This window comes from Colossoma macropomum, unplaced genomic scaffold (assembly GCF_904425465.1).
Source record: "Colossoma macropomum unplaced genomic scaffold, Colossoma_macropomum, whole genome shotgun sequence".
Lineage (NCBI taxonomy): Eukaryota > Metazoa > Chordata > Actinopteri > Characiformes > Serrasalmidae > Colossoma > Colossoma macropomum.
In genome coordinates this window covers 9,331,812-9,350,112 of record NW_023494791.1, presented here as the reverse complement: position 1 = coordinate 9,350,112, position 18,301 = coordinate 9,331,812, and the positions used below count along the sequence as shown (strand labels likewise).

At 40.4% G+C, this 18,301-nt stretch overlaps 2 protein-coding genes across 4 annotated transcripts in view; one reads left to right on the top strand and one right to left on the bottom strand.

Moving 5' to 3' along the window:
* Positions 1 to 763: 763 nt before the first annotated feature.
* On the top strand, positions 764 to 2,290 carry wu:fj16a03 (uncharacterized protein LOC335475 homolog). Its single transcript, XM_036573800.1, has 3 exons — positions 764 to 1,021; positions 1,744 to 1,842; positions 2,020 to 2,290. The coding sequence occupies exons 1-3, from the start codon at positions 976 to 978 to the stop codon at positions 2,103 to 2,105; spliced, it is 231 nt and encodes a 76-aa protein (XP_036429693.1). The 5' UTR covers positions 764 to 975; the 3' UTR covers positions 2,106 to 2,290.
* Positions 2,291 to 6,506: 4,216 nt separating this feature from the next.
* The window catches only part of LOC118810206 (echinoderm microtubule-associated protein-like 4), a 76,154-nt gene continuing 64,359 nt past the window's right edge, over positions 6,507 to 18,301 (bottom strand). For all 3 annotated transcript variants that reach the window (XM_036573798.1, XM_036573797.1, XM_036573799.1), the window contains 9 exons: positions 17,922 to 18,047; positions 16,853 to 16,984; positions 15,359 to 15,426; positions 15,163 to 15,251; positions 14,948 to 15,045; positions 10,627 to 10,714; positions 10,258 to 10,356; positions 7,803 to 7,933; positions 6,507 to 7,616 (listed from right to left, as the gene is read on the bottom strand). In XM_036573798.1, coding sequence (XP_036429691.1) covers positions 7,122 to 7,616; positions 7,803 to 7,933; positions 10,258 to 10,356; positions 10,627 to 10,714; positions 14,948 to 15,045; positions 15,163 to 15,251; positions 15,359 to 15,426; positions 16,853 to 16,984; positions 17,922 to 18,047 — 1,326 coding nt within the window. In that variant the 3' untranslated portion in view covers positions 6,507 to 7,121. The remainder of the gene's footprint in view (positions 7,617 to 7,802; positions 7,934 to 10,257; positions 10,357 to 10,626; positions 10,715 to 14,947; positions 15,046 to 15,162; positions 15,252 to 15,358; positions 15,427 to 16,852; positions 16,985 to 17,921; positions 18,048 to 18,301) is intronic.

Below are 18,301 nucleotides of genomic sequence, written 5' to 3'. Positions count from 1 at the left end.
ACAGTGAATTCAGCTTTTTTAAGGTACTGACACAGGGGTTCAATTGTGCACCCGTATAATCTCCACAGAAAAGCATTGACCAATAGAATGGGACACTCTGGAGCAGCCACACATGAGACTGAGGTCACCATTCCTAATGCCAATCGTCAGCTAGAGGGGTATAAAACCCCCCAACTGTGTTTCTGGGGTGATGGAGCTCCATTCAATACCTTTGTGATGAGTTGGAGTGATCCAGAACTAATCATCCAACATCAGTACCTGACCTCACTAATGCTCTTGTGGCTGCAATCAATTCCTCACAGCAATGTTCCAACATCTAGTGTAAAGTCTTCCCAGATGAGTAGATGCTGTTGCTGCAGCAAAGAGGGAACAAACTCCCTATTAATACGCTTGATTTCAGAAGAAACGTTGAATAAGAGGTGTCTCTAAACCTTTGGACATGTGGAGATGGTTTCCCAGTTAGGCATTAAGCCCAGTCTTAGGCTATATTTTCTTTCAGTGGAAAATCTCCATTCAGGATGTTGTGCAATCCAGGATTAGGTTTAATCCCTGGAAACCGACGCATAGTGTATACCATTTCCAAGCACAATGCAAAATGAAAAGAACCCTTTGAAGTAAAACCATGTCTAAGCTTTCCATTGTGCTCTACACAATGACTCAGCAATATTTGAGACCAGACCATTTACATAGAGTGATGTCACACGAAGAGTTTACAATCCCCTCAATCGCCCCCGTATGCTTCCTTCAAAGGACGACACATTTCAACATCGTTCTCTTCCACTGGGAACATGACCTATGTTACTGCGCAGTCATAACCTTTAGGAGATAAGGCTGTTTACTCAGAGTGTGTGTGTGTGTTTGGGTACGCGTCCCTCAGTCTCTCTGAAAGTGTATAAAGGTGACAGTGCTCTCTGCTCTTCATGCATTTCAGTGAACTGTCTATCAGGAAAAAGGAGGTATAAACAGAACGCTACAATGAAGGCCTGGTTTCTGCTGCTGCTGCTGCTGCCAGTCTGCTTCGGTACGTATAAGCATTTAATGACTGCAACTTCTTTCATTCTGTCAGATCAGGTGTGTTTGTAACTATAGTTTAATGGTTAAAAGTTCAGAATGGGCCTCGTTCACCAACCGTTCTTAAGACTCTTAAGACAGAATCTGCACACTCAAAGGTGTGAATAGTTCTGACGTTTAGGAACACGGCACGAATCTGACGTAGACTTTTTCTTAGGACTTTTCTCATGAGTTCAGACCATGCTTTCAACATGGTGGTGGTAGTATGAGAGAAGACTGATTGAGGGTGGGGGGAGAACTCTGAGAACTTGGGTAACTTCTCTAGCTAGAAGGCCAGACCCCCTCATAGCTGGAGGGGGACTGATGTAGCACTGAGGATCAGGGAGGAGATGGGGTGGCAGTGGGGATTGCGAGCACTTTGTCACAGGAATGGAAGGCGAGGATGTGAATTTATAGAGCGTTAGATCGGAAGAAGGAGAGGTTTCAGGCATGTTCCTCCCCCCAAACTTCAGTTATAACATTACATTTAAAGAAAGAACTTAGGAATAAATTGGTGATTGAGGTCCACAGTTACTAAAACTGCTGTAGTTGATATTGTAAAGCGCTGTAGGAATAATCGCTTTGTAATTTGAAGTGAAAACAAATGATGATTTAAGGCATAAATAAATCAAACAGCATGTCAGAACAGTGAAGTGTAATTCATGGTTGGATCTTAACTCATCTCTTTTACAGCGGACTTCAAAATCCAGTGCTATGGGGAGGATTACCTGATGGTGAGGCACCAGGTTCTGCAGTGCACAAGTAAAGTGCCTCAGGCGTGTTATACCAGATGTAAGCATCATTGCACCATTCTTATCATTATCTTAAAGCACAATATATATATATATATATATATATGTGTGTATGTATATATATATATATATATATATATATATATATATATATATATATGTACACACACTTATTTTTTTATCTATTTATTAATAAACACGTACTTCTGTCTTTCAGCATCTGGAGAAAAGGGCTGTGCTAGACTGGAATTCTGTCAAAGGCCAGATTGGAAATGCTGCAGGACAAATCTCTGCAACGCATAATTTCAACAACAGAGGGAGCTAGAGACTGAAATTGGAAATCACGTGTATTTAAAACAAACAAAAAAAAAAACTGGGAGAAGAAAACTTTTCTTACTTTAATTGCCATCACTTTTGTTTCTTTCTTTTTTTTTTTACTATTAAAACATACTGTATCATAATAAAAAAAAATATTAATCATTCCCATAGGAGTCATGGGTCTATGATGCATTGAGAATACATGTGTATGATTATTTACAAGTGTGTAAACTTCTCCTGAAATATAGTGTCCAGATAGACATACTGGTTGACCTCATCCTGCTGGGAGCTGGACTTTGGCCTGTTTATTTGCGCAGTGCAGGAACAGGCTGTCTTGCTGAGTCAGGGTGGCTCTGCTCTCCAGCGTGAACTCATATCCCCCTCCTACAGATGCATTACTTAGTTTGTACACTACCCATTTCAGCTGCACAGGAGAGCTATTGGAACTGAAACCTTATAAATTTGTGTGATTGCAGGATTCCTGAACATGGCATACAAAGGAATAGACACATGCACACACCATCACCAAATCACCTGCAAATCATGAAATAAAATGAACACAAAAGAGTGGTTACATGTGCAAAGGTTCATTTTAGTGAAACTCAGGAGCTCAGGTTTCTTTACAGTGGTGGTGACTGGAACCAGAGGTTGTGATGTCTACAACACAAACATAGCCATTTACTGTCCAAATATAGCCTCTCACCATCCAAAACCCCCAGTAAACCTACACTTGGTTTGTGTGTAATGTTGATAATAAATAGTGGTAAACCTGGGAGACAAAAAAAAAAGTTTTAGGTCTATTTAGCCTTACAACGCCTTGCATGTATCTATCTGCAATGAACTTATTTTGAAAAATGTTTTAGGCCAAAATCGTATCTAAACTACAGTTAACTGTTAACTGTTTAATGGCTATCAGGCAACATATTAGTAAATATTTTATGCAATAACTTCCCATGAGGTAGCTTTTAAAGACATTCATGATATGAATCAGACATAATTTTCACCAGTACAAAAACACTCAAAAACTCCTCATTTTAAAATGACTGTTTATTTTCTAAAATCTTCAGTTTTTTATTTCTGCCCATAGACAGGAATGCATGAGAGACAGATTGGCTCAAACACTGTTACAAGAAAAAAAAGAGTTCATATTTATTGACATATCATTTTTATCATTATGATCATCATTGATATGGTTTTCATTACCATCTTCATTCTTTTTATCACAAAAAGTTTTTCGTACGAAAGCCGGCTCCCTCCCCCACCCTTCTATTCAATGAGGATTCGATCAGACAACTGGCAATTTGCAAAGCATTCTGGGAAGTTGAGTCCAGGGTTCTAGTGTGGAAACAATCACTGGCTGGGAATCCAGACCATTCCAGAAGAGCTGTATTTTTCCACTCCAGTTTGCATTGCCTCCCTCTCTCCTCCTCTTTCTCTCTCCCCGTGTGTTTTGGATTCGAGCCCATCTCACGCAGAGATGGGAGACTGTAAGAGCCCTTCAGAAATACAGACCTTTAGAAATCAAACAGTCTGGTCACTGAAAGGCTGGACACTGACGTGTCCACTAAGCACAGAAGCCGTCTATGGATGCATCCATAGCACTATTTCAATTGTAGGAAGGTACTACCAGATAAGAACATCCAACTATTATCTTAAAAAAAAAATCACCTCTTCAATTAAAAACCAATACTTTCCACCCAGAAGACTTAATAAGCCACGGAAACGCCCATATTCCACACCCATTCACAGAGGACACATGGCAAGGCCACTCAACTATGCGACATTCAAGAAACATTCCTGTTTAAAGCCCCTTTGGCAAACCCATGTCAGGTAACCGAGTTGTCTTAAGTCACCTTTACTGGACTGAAAAACAACAGTTTCATCAGTAAGGGTCCTAGAGGCACACACTGGGTCAAAAACATATCAAAAGCATTTCCAAACCAAGCAACATCCAGGAAGAGCCTTCATCGAGCCAAGCACAGCACTTGCTGATCTGAGATTTCATCCTGATTCGGTTTTCTTTTTTTTTCCCTAGAAGCGTGCTGTGCCACAGCACCACTGACGCCAGCATTACCCCAAAAGTCAATAACCAAACATGCTCTTCATTATGGCCAAGGCATTGTAAAGAAAGCATTCCCATAAAGTTATATACATACAGAGGAACTACTATATACACAAAGTAGCCAGACGTAAATGCGCACATGGCGTCTGGAAATGGCGATTTGGGAAACCTCTCCTCAAGTTAGCCTAAAGCTCACGAGAGACATCCATGTGATAAAGGCCAAGGACGTCTTGTCGTCTGCAGACTGTGAAAATGGTTTGCTGTAGTTTTTTTTTCCCTATTAAATCCATGTGATTATAGTATAGTTTGCTAGTATGTGCCCCTGTGTGTGTTTGTGTGTGTGCGCACGTGTGTAGGTGGGCTACTGAGGAGGTGATGAGTAGCTGGGGAAAGAGAGAGAGGAGAGTGACAAGGTCAGACCCTGAGTAAGGGAACAGTGCCATTTTGCACTAAAGCTATACAGGACAGCAAAAGCAGATACAAATCTACCTATGAAAATCCAACGGAGACATTCTCAGCAAACATCAAAACACATTTAAAAACGGGAGCAATCCAAAAAGGCCATACAAAAAAAGGACTAGAAAAAGGTAACTGCAGACCAGCTGGAGATGGGAGGCTGCAGCAACAGCACTGCTGCAGTGATATACCACACTGCAAGACTTGGTAAGACAACCAGACATCATCTTTGCATTCCATCTATCTCTTAAACACTGCTAATGCCACAGTGGCCTTCTCAAACATGCACTTCACCTACACCTACACCTGCATCAAATACATACACAGAGCACTGCAGTCTACTAAATACCATCAAATACTGACTGCTGTCATGAAATCAAATGTAACTGTCGTTCACAAACAGTGTACAATATGTATTTGATCCAGGCTTCTTAATACTGCATGTGGATTCTACTGTCTGGGGGTAAAACATGCTTTACTACCAGACCTCATGCCTTTATACACATTCAGCTTAACCACAACTATCCCTCTCAGTACCTTGCAATGCTGCAACCGTACAGAAGATGCCGCCACAGGAGCTGATCTTCAGAAGTCTGGGGGCATCATCTGTCAGGAGCTAGTGCAGCAGTCTTGAAAAAGGCATTTCTCAAGTATTGCTGGGGACACACGCAACCTCAGTGTGAAGGGACATGCACGCTACTTCTGCAGGCAGGCATGCGCGTCCACACCGTAGTCAAGGTTCAACACAAAATGCTCGTTTTAATCTTTTTAATCACTCAGCCTATTCTCCTTCACACAATGCGTTGCTGAAGTGGTGAGGGGAAAATGCTAGCACTGAGAGAGATAGGAGAGGAGGGTAAATGAGAGATATCCTCCTACCCTCTCTCTCTCTCACACATGCTCTTGCTGGCAAGGTGAGTGATCCTGAGTTGTCGTGGGAGGGAGGGAAGGAAGGAGGGAGGAAAGGTGAACACCCTCTTGTGGAATGAAAGACGAAAAAAACATCAGCTCATACATCACGCGCGCGCACACACACACAGTCACACACATTTAAGACTCATTTAATCTTTTTTTCTCTCAAAAATAAAAAACAAAACATTTCAGTCCAATGAATAGAGCGGCAAAAAAGTCCCAAAATGCGACCTAAAGCAATTCAGTCCAAACTGAAAAAGGAACAGGCTAAAAATGCAGCATATGATTATGAGGACTACAGATGGGGTCAGTTGGAGAAAAATCGAAGCTGATGGTTGGGCGATCGGCCATCTCTGCACATGCGGATGATGTTCATACAGATGTGCTGAACTGTGTGCACGAGACAGAGCTTCAGAAACCAAGGAGTCCAGCAAAAGATGACAACAACAAGAACAAACCATGCCTATGGAGAACTGTATGTGGAGGCAGGTCAGGCTTACACACCTGTGTGTAGTGACCCCATGTTGTGTTTACATATTGGTAAAAGTGACTGTGTGTGAGTGTGTGAGAGAGAGAGCAGCTGTGTTGTTAAATATGGTTTGCTGTTCATGGTTGTAACTCTATGAGGTGCCAATTATCAGCTTCTTGCTAATCACTGTGCATAGCTTGACTTGTATGGAGAAGAAGCCAAAGGAATCAGTGAGTGAGTTGAGTCCAGCCAATGAGCCAGGGATACCTGCCTGGCGTTTTTTTTGTTTTTTTTTTCTTCTTTTTTTCTTTTTTAAACAATTCTTGGCTCAGGTACACATGCTATGCAGGCATTTTCACAAAATAGTTTTAAAACTCCATATTTATAGTCTTAAGATGAACATACACTGAATTTTACTCATTACAACAAAGTAAGTATTATTTTGCAGTTATAATGGCTGATTAATATTTTATCCTATGTTAAAAGTTAATCACTTACTGCACCAATCTAATTCTGTTGTCCTGGTATGTGCCCTTTTCTGTGTATGAGTGTGTAGGTCTGTTTTTTGTATGTAGGTCTCTGTATGGTGCTAATAGCTGTCAACTTCATGTACGCTAAGAAACAAAATTTGTTTAAGGTTTTGAAGAACTGTATCTCTACCCACCAGAATGTGTCTAGAGGTCACAGTTGCCAAAGAAAGTATGTGTCTTTGTGTGTGTTTGAGAGAGATGGAGTAAGTGGGAGTGAAATGGTGTCTGTGGTAGTGTTTGTGTGCATCAGTGTATACAGGCATGTTAGTGTCTGTTTCCATATCTCCGAAGGCTTTCTACATACTCCGAGTATGATTCCTCCTGGGCAGCACGTAACCATACTTCATTCATCTTTTCTCCCTCTCTGACAAATTAACAGACAATTAAAGAAATAGAAAAAGAACCTGAAAAGAGTAAAACTTAAAGAGCCTCTGTTTATGTACTCCAACCTGCCACAGCAAGGGTGCAGTGACATGCTAGTGCCTCTGGGAGGAGCACACTAAGAGGAGCAGACAAGAGAACTCTGGAGGAGGAGAGGTGCAGGAGGCCACCATCACCTCATCGACAAAGCTTTATGAGGGTGGGCTAAAGGGTGTGCCCTCATCGCTGGGTGTGGCTGTGTCATCGCTAGGCTCCAGGCTGTCCTTTGGGCTCAGGGTGCTGTCAGAGGTGGGTGTGGCCTCATCAGAAGGAGGTGGGGTTTCAGGTGAGCCCTCCTGCTGTCCATTGGGGGTAGGCTCCAAGGCCTCAATGGGTGTTGGGGGTGGCGTGTTGGTGTCTGGCTGCGTGTCACCGAGGGGCAGAGAGTCGGGCACTGCCACTGGCTCGGAGGGCGACTGGGGTATGGCAGGAACTGAGGCCAGGCTGCGGGGGCTCGAGTTGTGCAGAAGGGAGTCGGTGAGGCCAAGGCTGGAGTCGCTGGGCACCAGGGTGGGCGTCTTCTCCACCAGACGCCACTGCATGATACTAGTGTCCTTACCGCCCGTTGATACCAGATGACTGTCTTTGTGCAAGAAGCTCACATTAGTCACATGACTGCTGTGGGCGCTGTACTTATGGCTTGGTGCCTATAAGGAAATGATGAAATGAAGCCAGTGAAAGAATGAAAACAAGAAACATTACAGTACTTCTAACTAAACTAAATATAAAAAGTCATTTTATGCTATGCTATTATACTATTGTGCATTTTGCCAGGTGAATGAAGAGTTATTTAAAAAACTTATTAAAGAGTAAGTTCATTCTATGGTGCTGACCTTAGGTCTGGAGCACGGGTACTGGAAGAGATGCACTTTGCAGAAGTCATCCGCCAGAGCAATCACCTTCCTGTTATGAGATCTCACCAAGGCGTTGATGTCGGTTCCGTCCGAACCTTCTGGCCACACTCCTGTTCCATATCAACCAAAAAATACATAAGCACATATACACAGTCAAACGTTGTTTACCATATGTGGGCAACAGTATTTTAAAACACAAGTTAAACACACAAACAGTCAAAAGTTTAGACACACCTGATTGTTTTTCATAATTGTTATCTACACAAAAAAGTGTAGGTCATGCCCATGTATGAATTTCCTTTCAAAATGAAAATTATTTTTTTTTTAATTCAGCCAACCAGGTCTCAACATATGTGGAGCTTCTTCAAGTCTGTTGGAAAAGCATTCTAGGTGGCACCTCATAGAGCTGCTGAAGAGGCTGCAAGTTACAAGTTGATATCAAGACAAAAGTGGGCTACTTTCAAGAAACTAAAATAAAACATATAATATGTTTTTAATGATCGCTATATAATTCCATATGTGTTATTTCATAGGTAAACCACAAAACAACTGGACAACTGTCCATTTATTCATTATCTAGAGCCAAAGGTGACAGACATTCTTTATTGACTCTGGCTATAGTTGGTTTTATTAGAGCAGGCAGTGGACCAAGGGCATCTTCTTTCAATTAGTGCACCTGGTTGATCACAGAGTTAAATACAGGATAGCGGTAATTTTCTTGTATAGTGTATAGATATACAGCAGCGTTCCCAAAACAAAGACCTAATTCACCTCAGTATCCATTCTCTGTAACTGACACCTCTGCATGACAAGAGATCCACCTCTCAGTTGAGAGCTCAAAGCAAGTGTTCTTTAGTGACCGTAGGCATGCTCTGCCCACGGTCCATTTGCTTGGCAGCATGTTTATGTTTAGATGCTTGCCACTGACTAGATTAGCCAGATACAGATTAGCTAGCTGTGTGGATACAATGTGGATGAAGGAGGTCACTGTTGATTTTCCAACAAGCTGCAGATAATACTACAGTTAATACAGATAATTTAGTGTTCTGTGGTCAAGCTGTTAGCTGGACCTGTGGATCAGTAAAGAAAGCACCCAAGGCGGTGGTGTCGAACGAGCACTTACTTTGTCAAAGGTAGAAGAGGCTTTTCCAATTCCAATTAATGAACAATTGGGGAAGAAGTCTCAGACGCTCCACTTATACATGTTTACAGGATACTACTATCTACTGCACGCAAAGCCGGCCATGAGTTTTTATCAGTTCTATCGTAACTGGCAATTCACGTGTCTGTGTTTACACATTTCTATGCACTGTTTTTATCAGTCAGCAAATTAAAAAAGTGAACATCTTTAAAAGTTATTCAAGAGCTATAATTTGATTCCTGCAGGTTTTTTTTTGTTTTTTGTTTTTTTGTTTACTGTTGCCTGGTTTTGAAAATTTCCTGCTATGCTACAAGACGTACCAATAGTAAATGCTTTAAATGTTTTAGGCTCCATTTCTGTTTTGATAATCACAGGTCATATGGGCTACATGTGTCTCTCTGTCAGGGACAGTATCAGAATCTGGATCAGGTCACGGACTCTTGAGCACTGTCTTGGAAATATGCAAAGTGATATCAGTGAGAGTGTCTGTCTCAGACCTCCTTCTGGCTGGCTGACGTGGAACGTGTAAATCACTTCTAAACTATTTTTCCAACTCAACAAGGAGCTCAAATATGTGGAGGTGGAGGGTGACACTGCAATTACATCTGAACATCATTGTGTGTCTGACAATCTGTGTGTGTATGTGTATGAGTATTACTGCTGAACTGCAGACATTAGACGACTTGCTATGCTGACTAGACAAGTGAGTTTTGGGAGAGCTGGTCTGGTATTGGCCTTAACTAAGCAATTGAATTTATGAGGAAAAAAGAAACAGGAAAGCATAAAGGTCATATAATAATGGGGTGAAATGAGGTGAAAGCCCCTCAACAAGTAACCAGGCACACAGCAGACAGAGAGAACAGTATTTATGGTGCAGTAGTAAATATTATGGCCTAACAGACGTTACCAATACCAATTTTAAAAGGCTAAAAATTCTGATAATTGATAATGTCTGTCGCTGTAATTTTATTTTTCATATTTTAATTTTATACTCCAATAGTTTAGTTACAGTGCTTCACTGACCGATATGATGTCAGTTCTCAACTGTCATGTTTTTTCAAAACTTGAGATTTACCAATTCAGCTTGTATTGTTGTGACTAAAGGGAGCAGATGATCACTATCACTTTAGCAGTCTGCCATCCAAGCAACAAACCACTACCGCTTTTGTGTCAAATTGTTATTTGTGATAATGCCATGGTCACAATATAACTAAAACCAAACAACTGGTAGTCATTACAGTGATGAATTCTGTAATATCATCAGTAGATAATGGTGCATCAGTTAATACTGACCAAAGACGTGGAATCCCAGCACACAGGTATAGGTGGCCCAGTCAATGTCCTTACACTCAGAGCGATTACGAATCAGCTTACAGCCGTTTGGAATGTCCCCTGCAGTGGAAAAAATACAAGGAAGCAAAGAAGAGAGAAAAAGAAAGAGAAAGAGAAAGAGAAAGAGAGAGAGAGAAAGTAATTTATTACTATTATTATTATTATTATTATCATTATTACGCTGTTCTATAATTTCACAAATTTCACTCATAATTTTCATTCAGAATTCAATGAAAAAGCAAAATAACAAGTCATGTCTATTAATGCTGTGTGAGACACACTGTGATTATTGTGTCAGTGTGCTTTATGCTGCTGTAGCTGATCACTCACAGTAGAGGATTTCATAGTCTCCTGAGTTGGACATGATGAACTTGTTGTCGGGGGACCAGTCAAGATGCGTAATGTAGCTGGAATGTCCCTGTGCAGGAGGAAAAACAAAACACACACATGCACAAAGAGACACACAAAGTTTTGGTGAGAAACAAACCAAACTTCTCTGCTAAATTCATTTTGTACATTCGTCTCCTGCAAAATATGCAAAAATAGACTAAACAAACTGCAAATTCAGGTTATCAGTTAGTATTTAGCAAACTTTAGTCTGCAGGCTATTTCCTCTCCTTCCTGCTCTCTCAATAGATAAGCTGTCTCCGGCCCTTACAGCACCAGAGGGGGGTCACTTTTCATTAACTTATAAAGTGTTCATTCTCCTGCTGTCCAGAGAAGTTGGTATCCCAGTCCCAAGGCTTTCAAAATGAATTTCTAACATTCTTATTAAAAACTTTACAATGTGCACTTCTGCATCTGCAAGAACCCATTCAATATACTAATACTGGTTTCATAGTCTTTCTAATGGTACAAAAGAAATTAAACAGGACCATCAATTTTACCACCCAGACAGGTGGTACAACCACACATTTAGGGCTGTACGTATAATATAAGTTGTTGGATATCAGCACATGATGACTGGATGTGATGCAAATACAGACTACTTTTTTAGATGTAAACAGAACAGAAATCTAACTAACCTCCTTTAAACAAACAACAAAACAAAATTACAAAAGCACTATTCACTATTTTGCAAAATAAAACAGAAATTCTACCAGCTACTTACATCAGAACTGCAAGCACATTTTTTGTGCATTGACAATTTCGTGCATATATACATTTATTTGTTATATAGGAATATGAGAACTATTTATTATTATTATTATTTATTTTTATGTCATTATTAAAATATGTTTGTTGTGACAGTGATTACTTAAAATACAACACTGGGTATGAGAACTATCCTAATGTTTGATGCATGTTTAGAGGCTTATAGTTCAGAAAAGCATAGTATTTGAGCTTAAGTGTAATTTGTAAAAGGCTGTTTAGCAAATCAAAATGTACATTTTACAAAAACATTCTTCAATGAGCTGCACACTTTTAAAGCTGCCCTATTGTGGAACATTATTTTAAAGGTTTAAAGGCCAAACATAAATCATGCCCAACCATTTTATTTAGAATTTTATGTGACTAAATTACCCTTTTATTGATTTATTTCATATGCATATATGGTTGGATGGTCACAACACCTGACATTTTTAGACTTTGGGAGGCATTAATGCCTAAAATGAATTTAATGCACTGAAAATGTATTTACATAAACGAGGTATGCTAGAATAATGTAATATATGTATTCATAAAAAAAAATTAATAGGAAAATAATAGGCTTGGGCACAAACAAAGTACACATCATGTTACCGGTGCATATGATGAACTGTGGGCTAATTCTGTATTTCAATGAAATATAACGAAACAGTGAAAATAAGGCCTAATGCTGTTTTTTTTTAATTAACTCATTTGACCAATGCAATAACCATACAACCCATGTTCATGTTCTTGTTTTTTAACCACTAGATGTATCTCTTGCTAACTTCTCAATGCTAAGGTCAGAGTGTAGCTTGACTATTGGTATGGAATTTACTTCCCCCGCCCCCCCCCATAAAATTAAGAAATTATCTATAAAATAACTTTTTTCCCCGCTGTCTTTGCCTTCTTTGCACTATTGCTCCAATAATCTGGACAAGACTGCCACCTCTCTTCCCAGAAAACAATGGGAAGTGCTCAGCTGTAATGTAATCCATCACTGACCACTGCCACCCACCAGTATCCCCCTATATGTCCTCTCTCTGATCCTAACAGTTCTTTTACAGGCCTGGTCAGAGTTAAGTTCTGATGATTCTCAGCTGAGGAGTGGAGACTCCTTCCATACTGTTATGGGATGGAACTTAAATTTGCATGTACTCTGAGTCACTTGGTGTCAATAGTCCCTCTCACATACACATATCGCTGTTGTCAGAAGAAAACCTCGTATCTCCAAAATGGTAAATTTACAGGAGAAGGAAAAAACCTCCTTTACTTTTAATGTAAGTCAATGGAATCAGACTTTTTTCCCCCCAAGGCATTTTGAGTTTCTTTTGGTCCATTCATCTTGAAATTCACACACAATGTAAAGGGCACCAGGGATTTTCATGTCAAAAACTAAAAAATGAAAAATTGTGATATGCAGATGCACACACATACACATGCGCACAAACACACATACAGAGGAATTTCTGTAACATTTTGCCAAGCTTGGGGCCAGACACTCCACAGCTGCTGGACTCACGCTCTCACACAAATGCAAACATGCATGCACTCATTCATATACACACACAGAGAGCACCATCATCAAACTGTACGTATGCAAAACATATGCAGAGCTCTACTACATACATTAATTAAAATCGGCAGAAACAAAATAGCTAGTTGTTCCACAAAGAACTGCGCTGTGACTTCACCCCCCCCCCACCCCCCCACCCCCCCCATTCTACGCACATACGCTCCCTTTCTCCCCCTCTGAGACAACACATTTTATTATGCAGCTGTGCATTCCGTTTCCAGTCCCCTGCATATGTAAACTGTACGTGCAGCTGGATGTGTGTACATAGCTGCTGCTTTGCCTGTCTGTTCATGCTGTACTTCTTTTAAACATTTGATCAGTATCTGCTCTTGTGTGCGCACAGTGGAAGCAGGCTACAGAGACACAGGCCCCAGCCATCTGCCAGAGTTAATAAATCCACAGACCGCCCTCGCCACAGCGTCTCTCTCTTCCCTTGTGCTGTGGCTCACGCACTGCTTCCTTTTTGTCTCGTGCGAGTACGCTGTGTCTTCCAACCAGATCAAAAGGAAAGTGTGCTCGGTCACCGGAGGCTTTTGTGGTGGCTAAGTCACATTCACAGATACGCTCTCAATGAGTCAGACACACACACGGCCGCATCCGAGTATAGACTATGAGACTCGTGCAACGATGCAGATAGACATGTCCATCAGATTATGAAAATAACCATAATCTGATTGTCAGCCTTTTTGCTAGTAACTTGGTTTATCAGTGATGGCAACTCTTGTTGACCTAAAAAGACAGAGAGATTAACAGAGAGAAAGAGAGAAAGAGAGAGAGGGAGAGACAGTCACTGTAAGCTGAAAAGGCTGGCAGGAAGAGGGGAAAAGAAAACAGACTGAACAGAGGTGGGATTCATAGCGCCTCGTGTGTTCCAGCCCAGTGAGACCTGCAACAGGTCACAGCCAGTCCAGCGTCACGCTCCATAAACACTCACCTCTCCTCTGCCTCTGCTGATCTCTCCACTTCACAGAGAGAAGAACACTTATATTTCACTGCTTCAGAGACCACTAACCATGACTCTAATATATGGCCTAGATCTGACTCAGATATGACTAATGGTACGTGTCTGCAAGTTCAGCAGATGTCTACTCTATGCAAATCAGTCTGGCTGCCACATTGCATATTGCCAATCACATAAGGGTAGACTGGTCTTTGTCACAAACAGCAAGGAGAAAACTTTCTCTGAAGACAGAGAGGGGAAACAATGGCTTTTGACTGGATAAAGCTGACATCACACAGAGCTCTAAGTTTACATGCTAATGTATCTAGCTTGCTAGGGAGATTGAGTGAGCCAATTTTGTAGTTTGCGTGGACGACTGCACAAAAAAAGCACGAAAAAAGTCTAAGTCTAAATTTTAGTCTCACTGTAACCTTCTGTGTAACAGTAAAATAAATATAAAACAGCAGATTACTGCCTCACATATGTTCAATATGGTTCCTTCATTTTCATAACAGAAACAACACCAGCGGCGAGCACAAGGATCCGACGCAGATGAAGGATCACCAGAAGGATCTGAGGCGGCTGAATGCAGCAAGAAAAAAAGTGCAAAAAAGTGGGTACACTGAACATCACCACTACATTTGCCATACAAACATCATGACATACCAACATTTACTTTAATTGGTTCTTCATCACAGCAAATCTGTGCAGACTCTGTCTTTCTCTCAGACATACACAAACTACATGCACATAAATGTCAGACATTACGATACCTGAAAAGGAAACTGAACCTGGTACAGCTTAAGTTCTCAGTCAACAGTCACCTGAAGTCACTTTCACACAAACTTCACACTTTTGCTGATTACATTAAAGCACAAGCACTGAATCATAACAGTCATCACACTGCTTCCATGTAAGAGCTGATAAAGACAGATAACATCAGCATTCACCTGTTCACTCACTCATGCATAGAAGCACACACGATTAGCCATCAGTGAGAAACTCACAGTGCATTTCCCGTATCTGCTGTACTTGCGTCCTTTATCCGACACTGTGTAGAGGTAAATGAAGTTATCATGTGATCCCACTGCCAGCAGTGTGCCATCTGGGAGAGATGGTGAGAAAAGACAGAGAGTAAGAAGGGAGTTTTGAACTTTTGAGTTTCAACTAGTGTGTGTAGAGTCTCAAGGACAGAGATATAAACATACTATCTTTCACTCACCTATAGTGTAGCGCATTACTGACAGCTGCTCGTTCCCATCTGTGTGGATGGCCACCAGGTCCCTAGTCTCAGCATCCAGAGCATACCACCTGCACACACACAGAGAGGGCTCTTGCTGGAACTGGACCAACCATAAGCAAATTCTTTTATACTACAGACTTGTGGTGTGAAAAGGGAATGCAGGACAGTGACTTACTTCCCTGAGTGAGTACCAATGGCAACCACAGCACCGCTAGGATGGAAGTCCGCACAGTGGCCATGCTCCTGTGAGAGATGACAATAAATAATAATAATAATAATAATAATAATAATAATAATAAATAAATAAATAAATAAATAAATAAATAAATAAAATAAATAACCATCCCATCATTATTATAATCAGCATTATTATTACAATCAATACTACACTGGCGGTCAAGAAGACCTGCTCACATGCATGAACTGCATGTCACATATTGATTGTCAGCAACTGTTTATCCTGTCTGTTCACTACAAATGAGTGATATTCCAGCAAGTTAATGAAAGATGGCACACAGTTCATAAGAAATCCGTGCACAATATAAAAAACCCATTTAGATCTTGTTGGGAAATGTGTGGAGAAGAAAAATCCATGAATGTGTAAGAGGAGGTTCCTTTAAATCAGTTTAAAAACCTTTGTGAAAATATGACAAAGCAGGGTTGTCTTCAAGACTACAAGAGCTACAACATACTGATAAACACTTTAAAATGTTGTGTTTCTTATGTTGCCTTCAATTTTTGGTGTTTGTGATTAGTACACAAAAAATCTAGGAGTAATTTCTTTTGACAGCATAGTGTTTATCAGCATTTTGTAGGTCCTCGTATCCTCATTGTCATCATTTATCACTACCACCAATACTAGGGCTGCATGATAAATCATATTTTTGTCATTATCATGATATGAGTTTCTGCAGTAAACACATCATTAAGAGCTGCAATGACAGAATTGATACGCACAGAAATGTCATTACATTGCCAGCCATTAACCATTAGGCTAAACGTGAAATTACAAAACACACACACAACTCAAAAACTACTGCATCAACCATTAGAATAGTTCTCACACCCAGCACTCTGTTTTAAGTGTGTGAGGCAGTAATAGCTTGTCTCACAACAAGCATGCCTTACCATAAGGAGCTTTTTGGAAAATTTATATATATTTATGAAAATAAATATATAAAAATATATTATTAGGAGCCTATACAGAAACAGCTGTTGAGGCACTGCTGACTGTTTCTCAGCATTTCAGTGCACAAAAAATGCTTGCATTCCTCATGTAAAAAGCTGTTAGTATTTCAGTTCTTTTTATTTGGCACAATAACAAATGCTGCTTTTGTAATTCTGTATTTTGCTATTTGCTTAAAGGAGAGGTGAGTTAGATTTTGGTTTACACATTCCAAAAAAAAACTGTCCGTGCGTCATATCCAGTAAGAGACACACTATTTTAATATTAATTCATCGCTCCTCATATCATCGTCCATACCATCATCATCTTCAGCAGCAGCAGCATCATGATTATGGCTTTTAAAGCAGTAGTATTTGCATAAACAAAAAATACTATACTTTGTTAATTCTCCAAGCTAATGTAGAAGGACAGTTAAGTATCATAGTGTGTGTATTAGCCCATGTTTTTGTACAAGTATATGTATAAGGATGTGCACGTTCTTACATCCAACAGTCTGGTCCATTCCAGCGAGTGGTCCCCTGCATTCCACAGACACACTTGCCTGTCCTGGGCACAGGTGAGGAAAAGGTCCTTGAATGGGTGAGTGGCCAGACCCCACAGCTCATCTGTGTGACCCTGTGGGGCAAGAATGACAGGGACAATACTGATAAGATATCTATGTCTGTGTTGTTATATGCAATTAATGACAAAGGTATTCCTAAGGCATTGGTAAAGTCTGTGTGTGAAGATACGAGGCCCATTATGACAGTATTCAATGTAAACACTAAATGGATGGCTCATGTAACCTCAAGGTGTTGTGAGGCTACTTTAAATGAGAGGGAGTGAAAATAAGAGCATGTATACACATGCACACACTTAAAGCAAGTCCTTGCGTAGAACAGGAAGGGGCAGTAGCAAGAGTTGGCTAGCGTTGAAAGAGTGCGTGGAATGCTTTCTGCAGTCTGTTTATACTGGGACAGAAGGCTGGAAAAAATCTACATCAGTTAAAGGGTGGCCAGAGTGGTCTGGAAAATCACAGCCCAACTGCTCCACTCAGCTTCTGGCCGGATATGACGCAACTAGTGTTGCTGCTGATTCATAGCCTTCTAGCAGCGTTCACAATGCAAAAAATAATATACTGGCAAGTGAAAGCACCTTAAATATAGGCAATGTATCTAATATATCTCAATTTGACATTGTGGTGAAAATATTTAGGTTATTTAACTTGTCTAGTCATTTTACTTCTGTAAAGTGATCCTATCAGGTGAAATGATCTTACTGCACTGATCTTTTTACATCAAGTTCAAAAGGTTTCCCAAATAAGCAATAGTGCAGAGAGATCATTTCACTTGACAGAATTACTTAAGTAAAAGTCTAGAAATCTGTAATAACAACATCAAAATTAGAAATATCAGATATAATGCACACAATAAAAATGTTTCAATTTGCTAAGATTATTTTTTTTTTCTACAGTGCACACTTTTTAAATGTGCCTTCCTTTAGTCTCCACTCATGAAGCCTATATCCACTGCTTTGTAGTCTGTATGATCTGTATGAGAGAGAAATGTCTTACCTGTACTTCTACTTGAAACCCATCGTTGAATGTTCCCCTCAGGATGAAGTTACGTGATGTGCCCACCAGAAACTGCTCCCCCTTCCCTTCAGCCACGGCTCGGATGGTTCCATACTGATCAGGAACCTAGAAAACAATGGCGAGAATCAGCAATGAGCAGGAATGGAGGCTGCATTTGTTCCTGCTTGCAGACCAGTTATTTATTTTTAAAACTAAATTCAGAATGAAAAAGAGCAGAAGGCTGCATGTTCACTTAGAGACAGTGTGTTTTATAGTGTGGTGGGTGTGGGCACATGAGTGTGTGTGAGATAACACAGACCAAGTTTAAAAAAAATCACAGAACTCTTTCTCAATGCTGAAGATGTTAATACACTTTGCCA

What these genes read in the sequence shown, in the direction of transcription:
- wu:fj16a03 (XM_036573800.1), top strand. Translation starts at nt 976, where the DNA reads ATGAAGGCCTGGTTTCTGCTGCTGCTGCTGCTGCCAGTCTGCTTCG. An exon ending in GCTGCTGCCAGTCTGCTTCG is followed by an intron (nt 1,022 to 1,743) that starts GTACGTATAAGC and finishes TCTCTTTTACAG; the next exon opens with CGGACTTCAAAATCCAGTGC. An exon ending in TCAGGCGTGTTATACCAGAT is followed by an intron (nt 1,843 to 2,019) that starts GTAAGCATCATT and finishes TCTGTCTTTCAG; the next exon opens with CATCTGGAGAAAAGGGCTGT.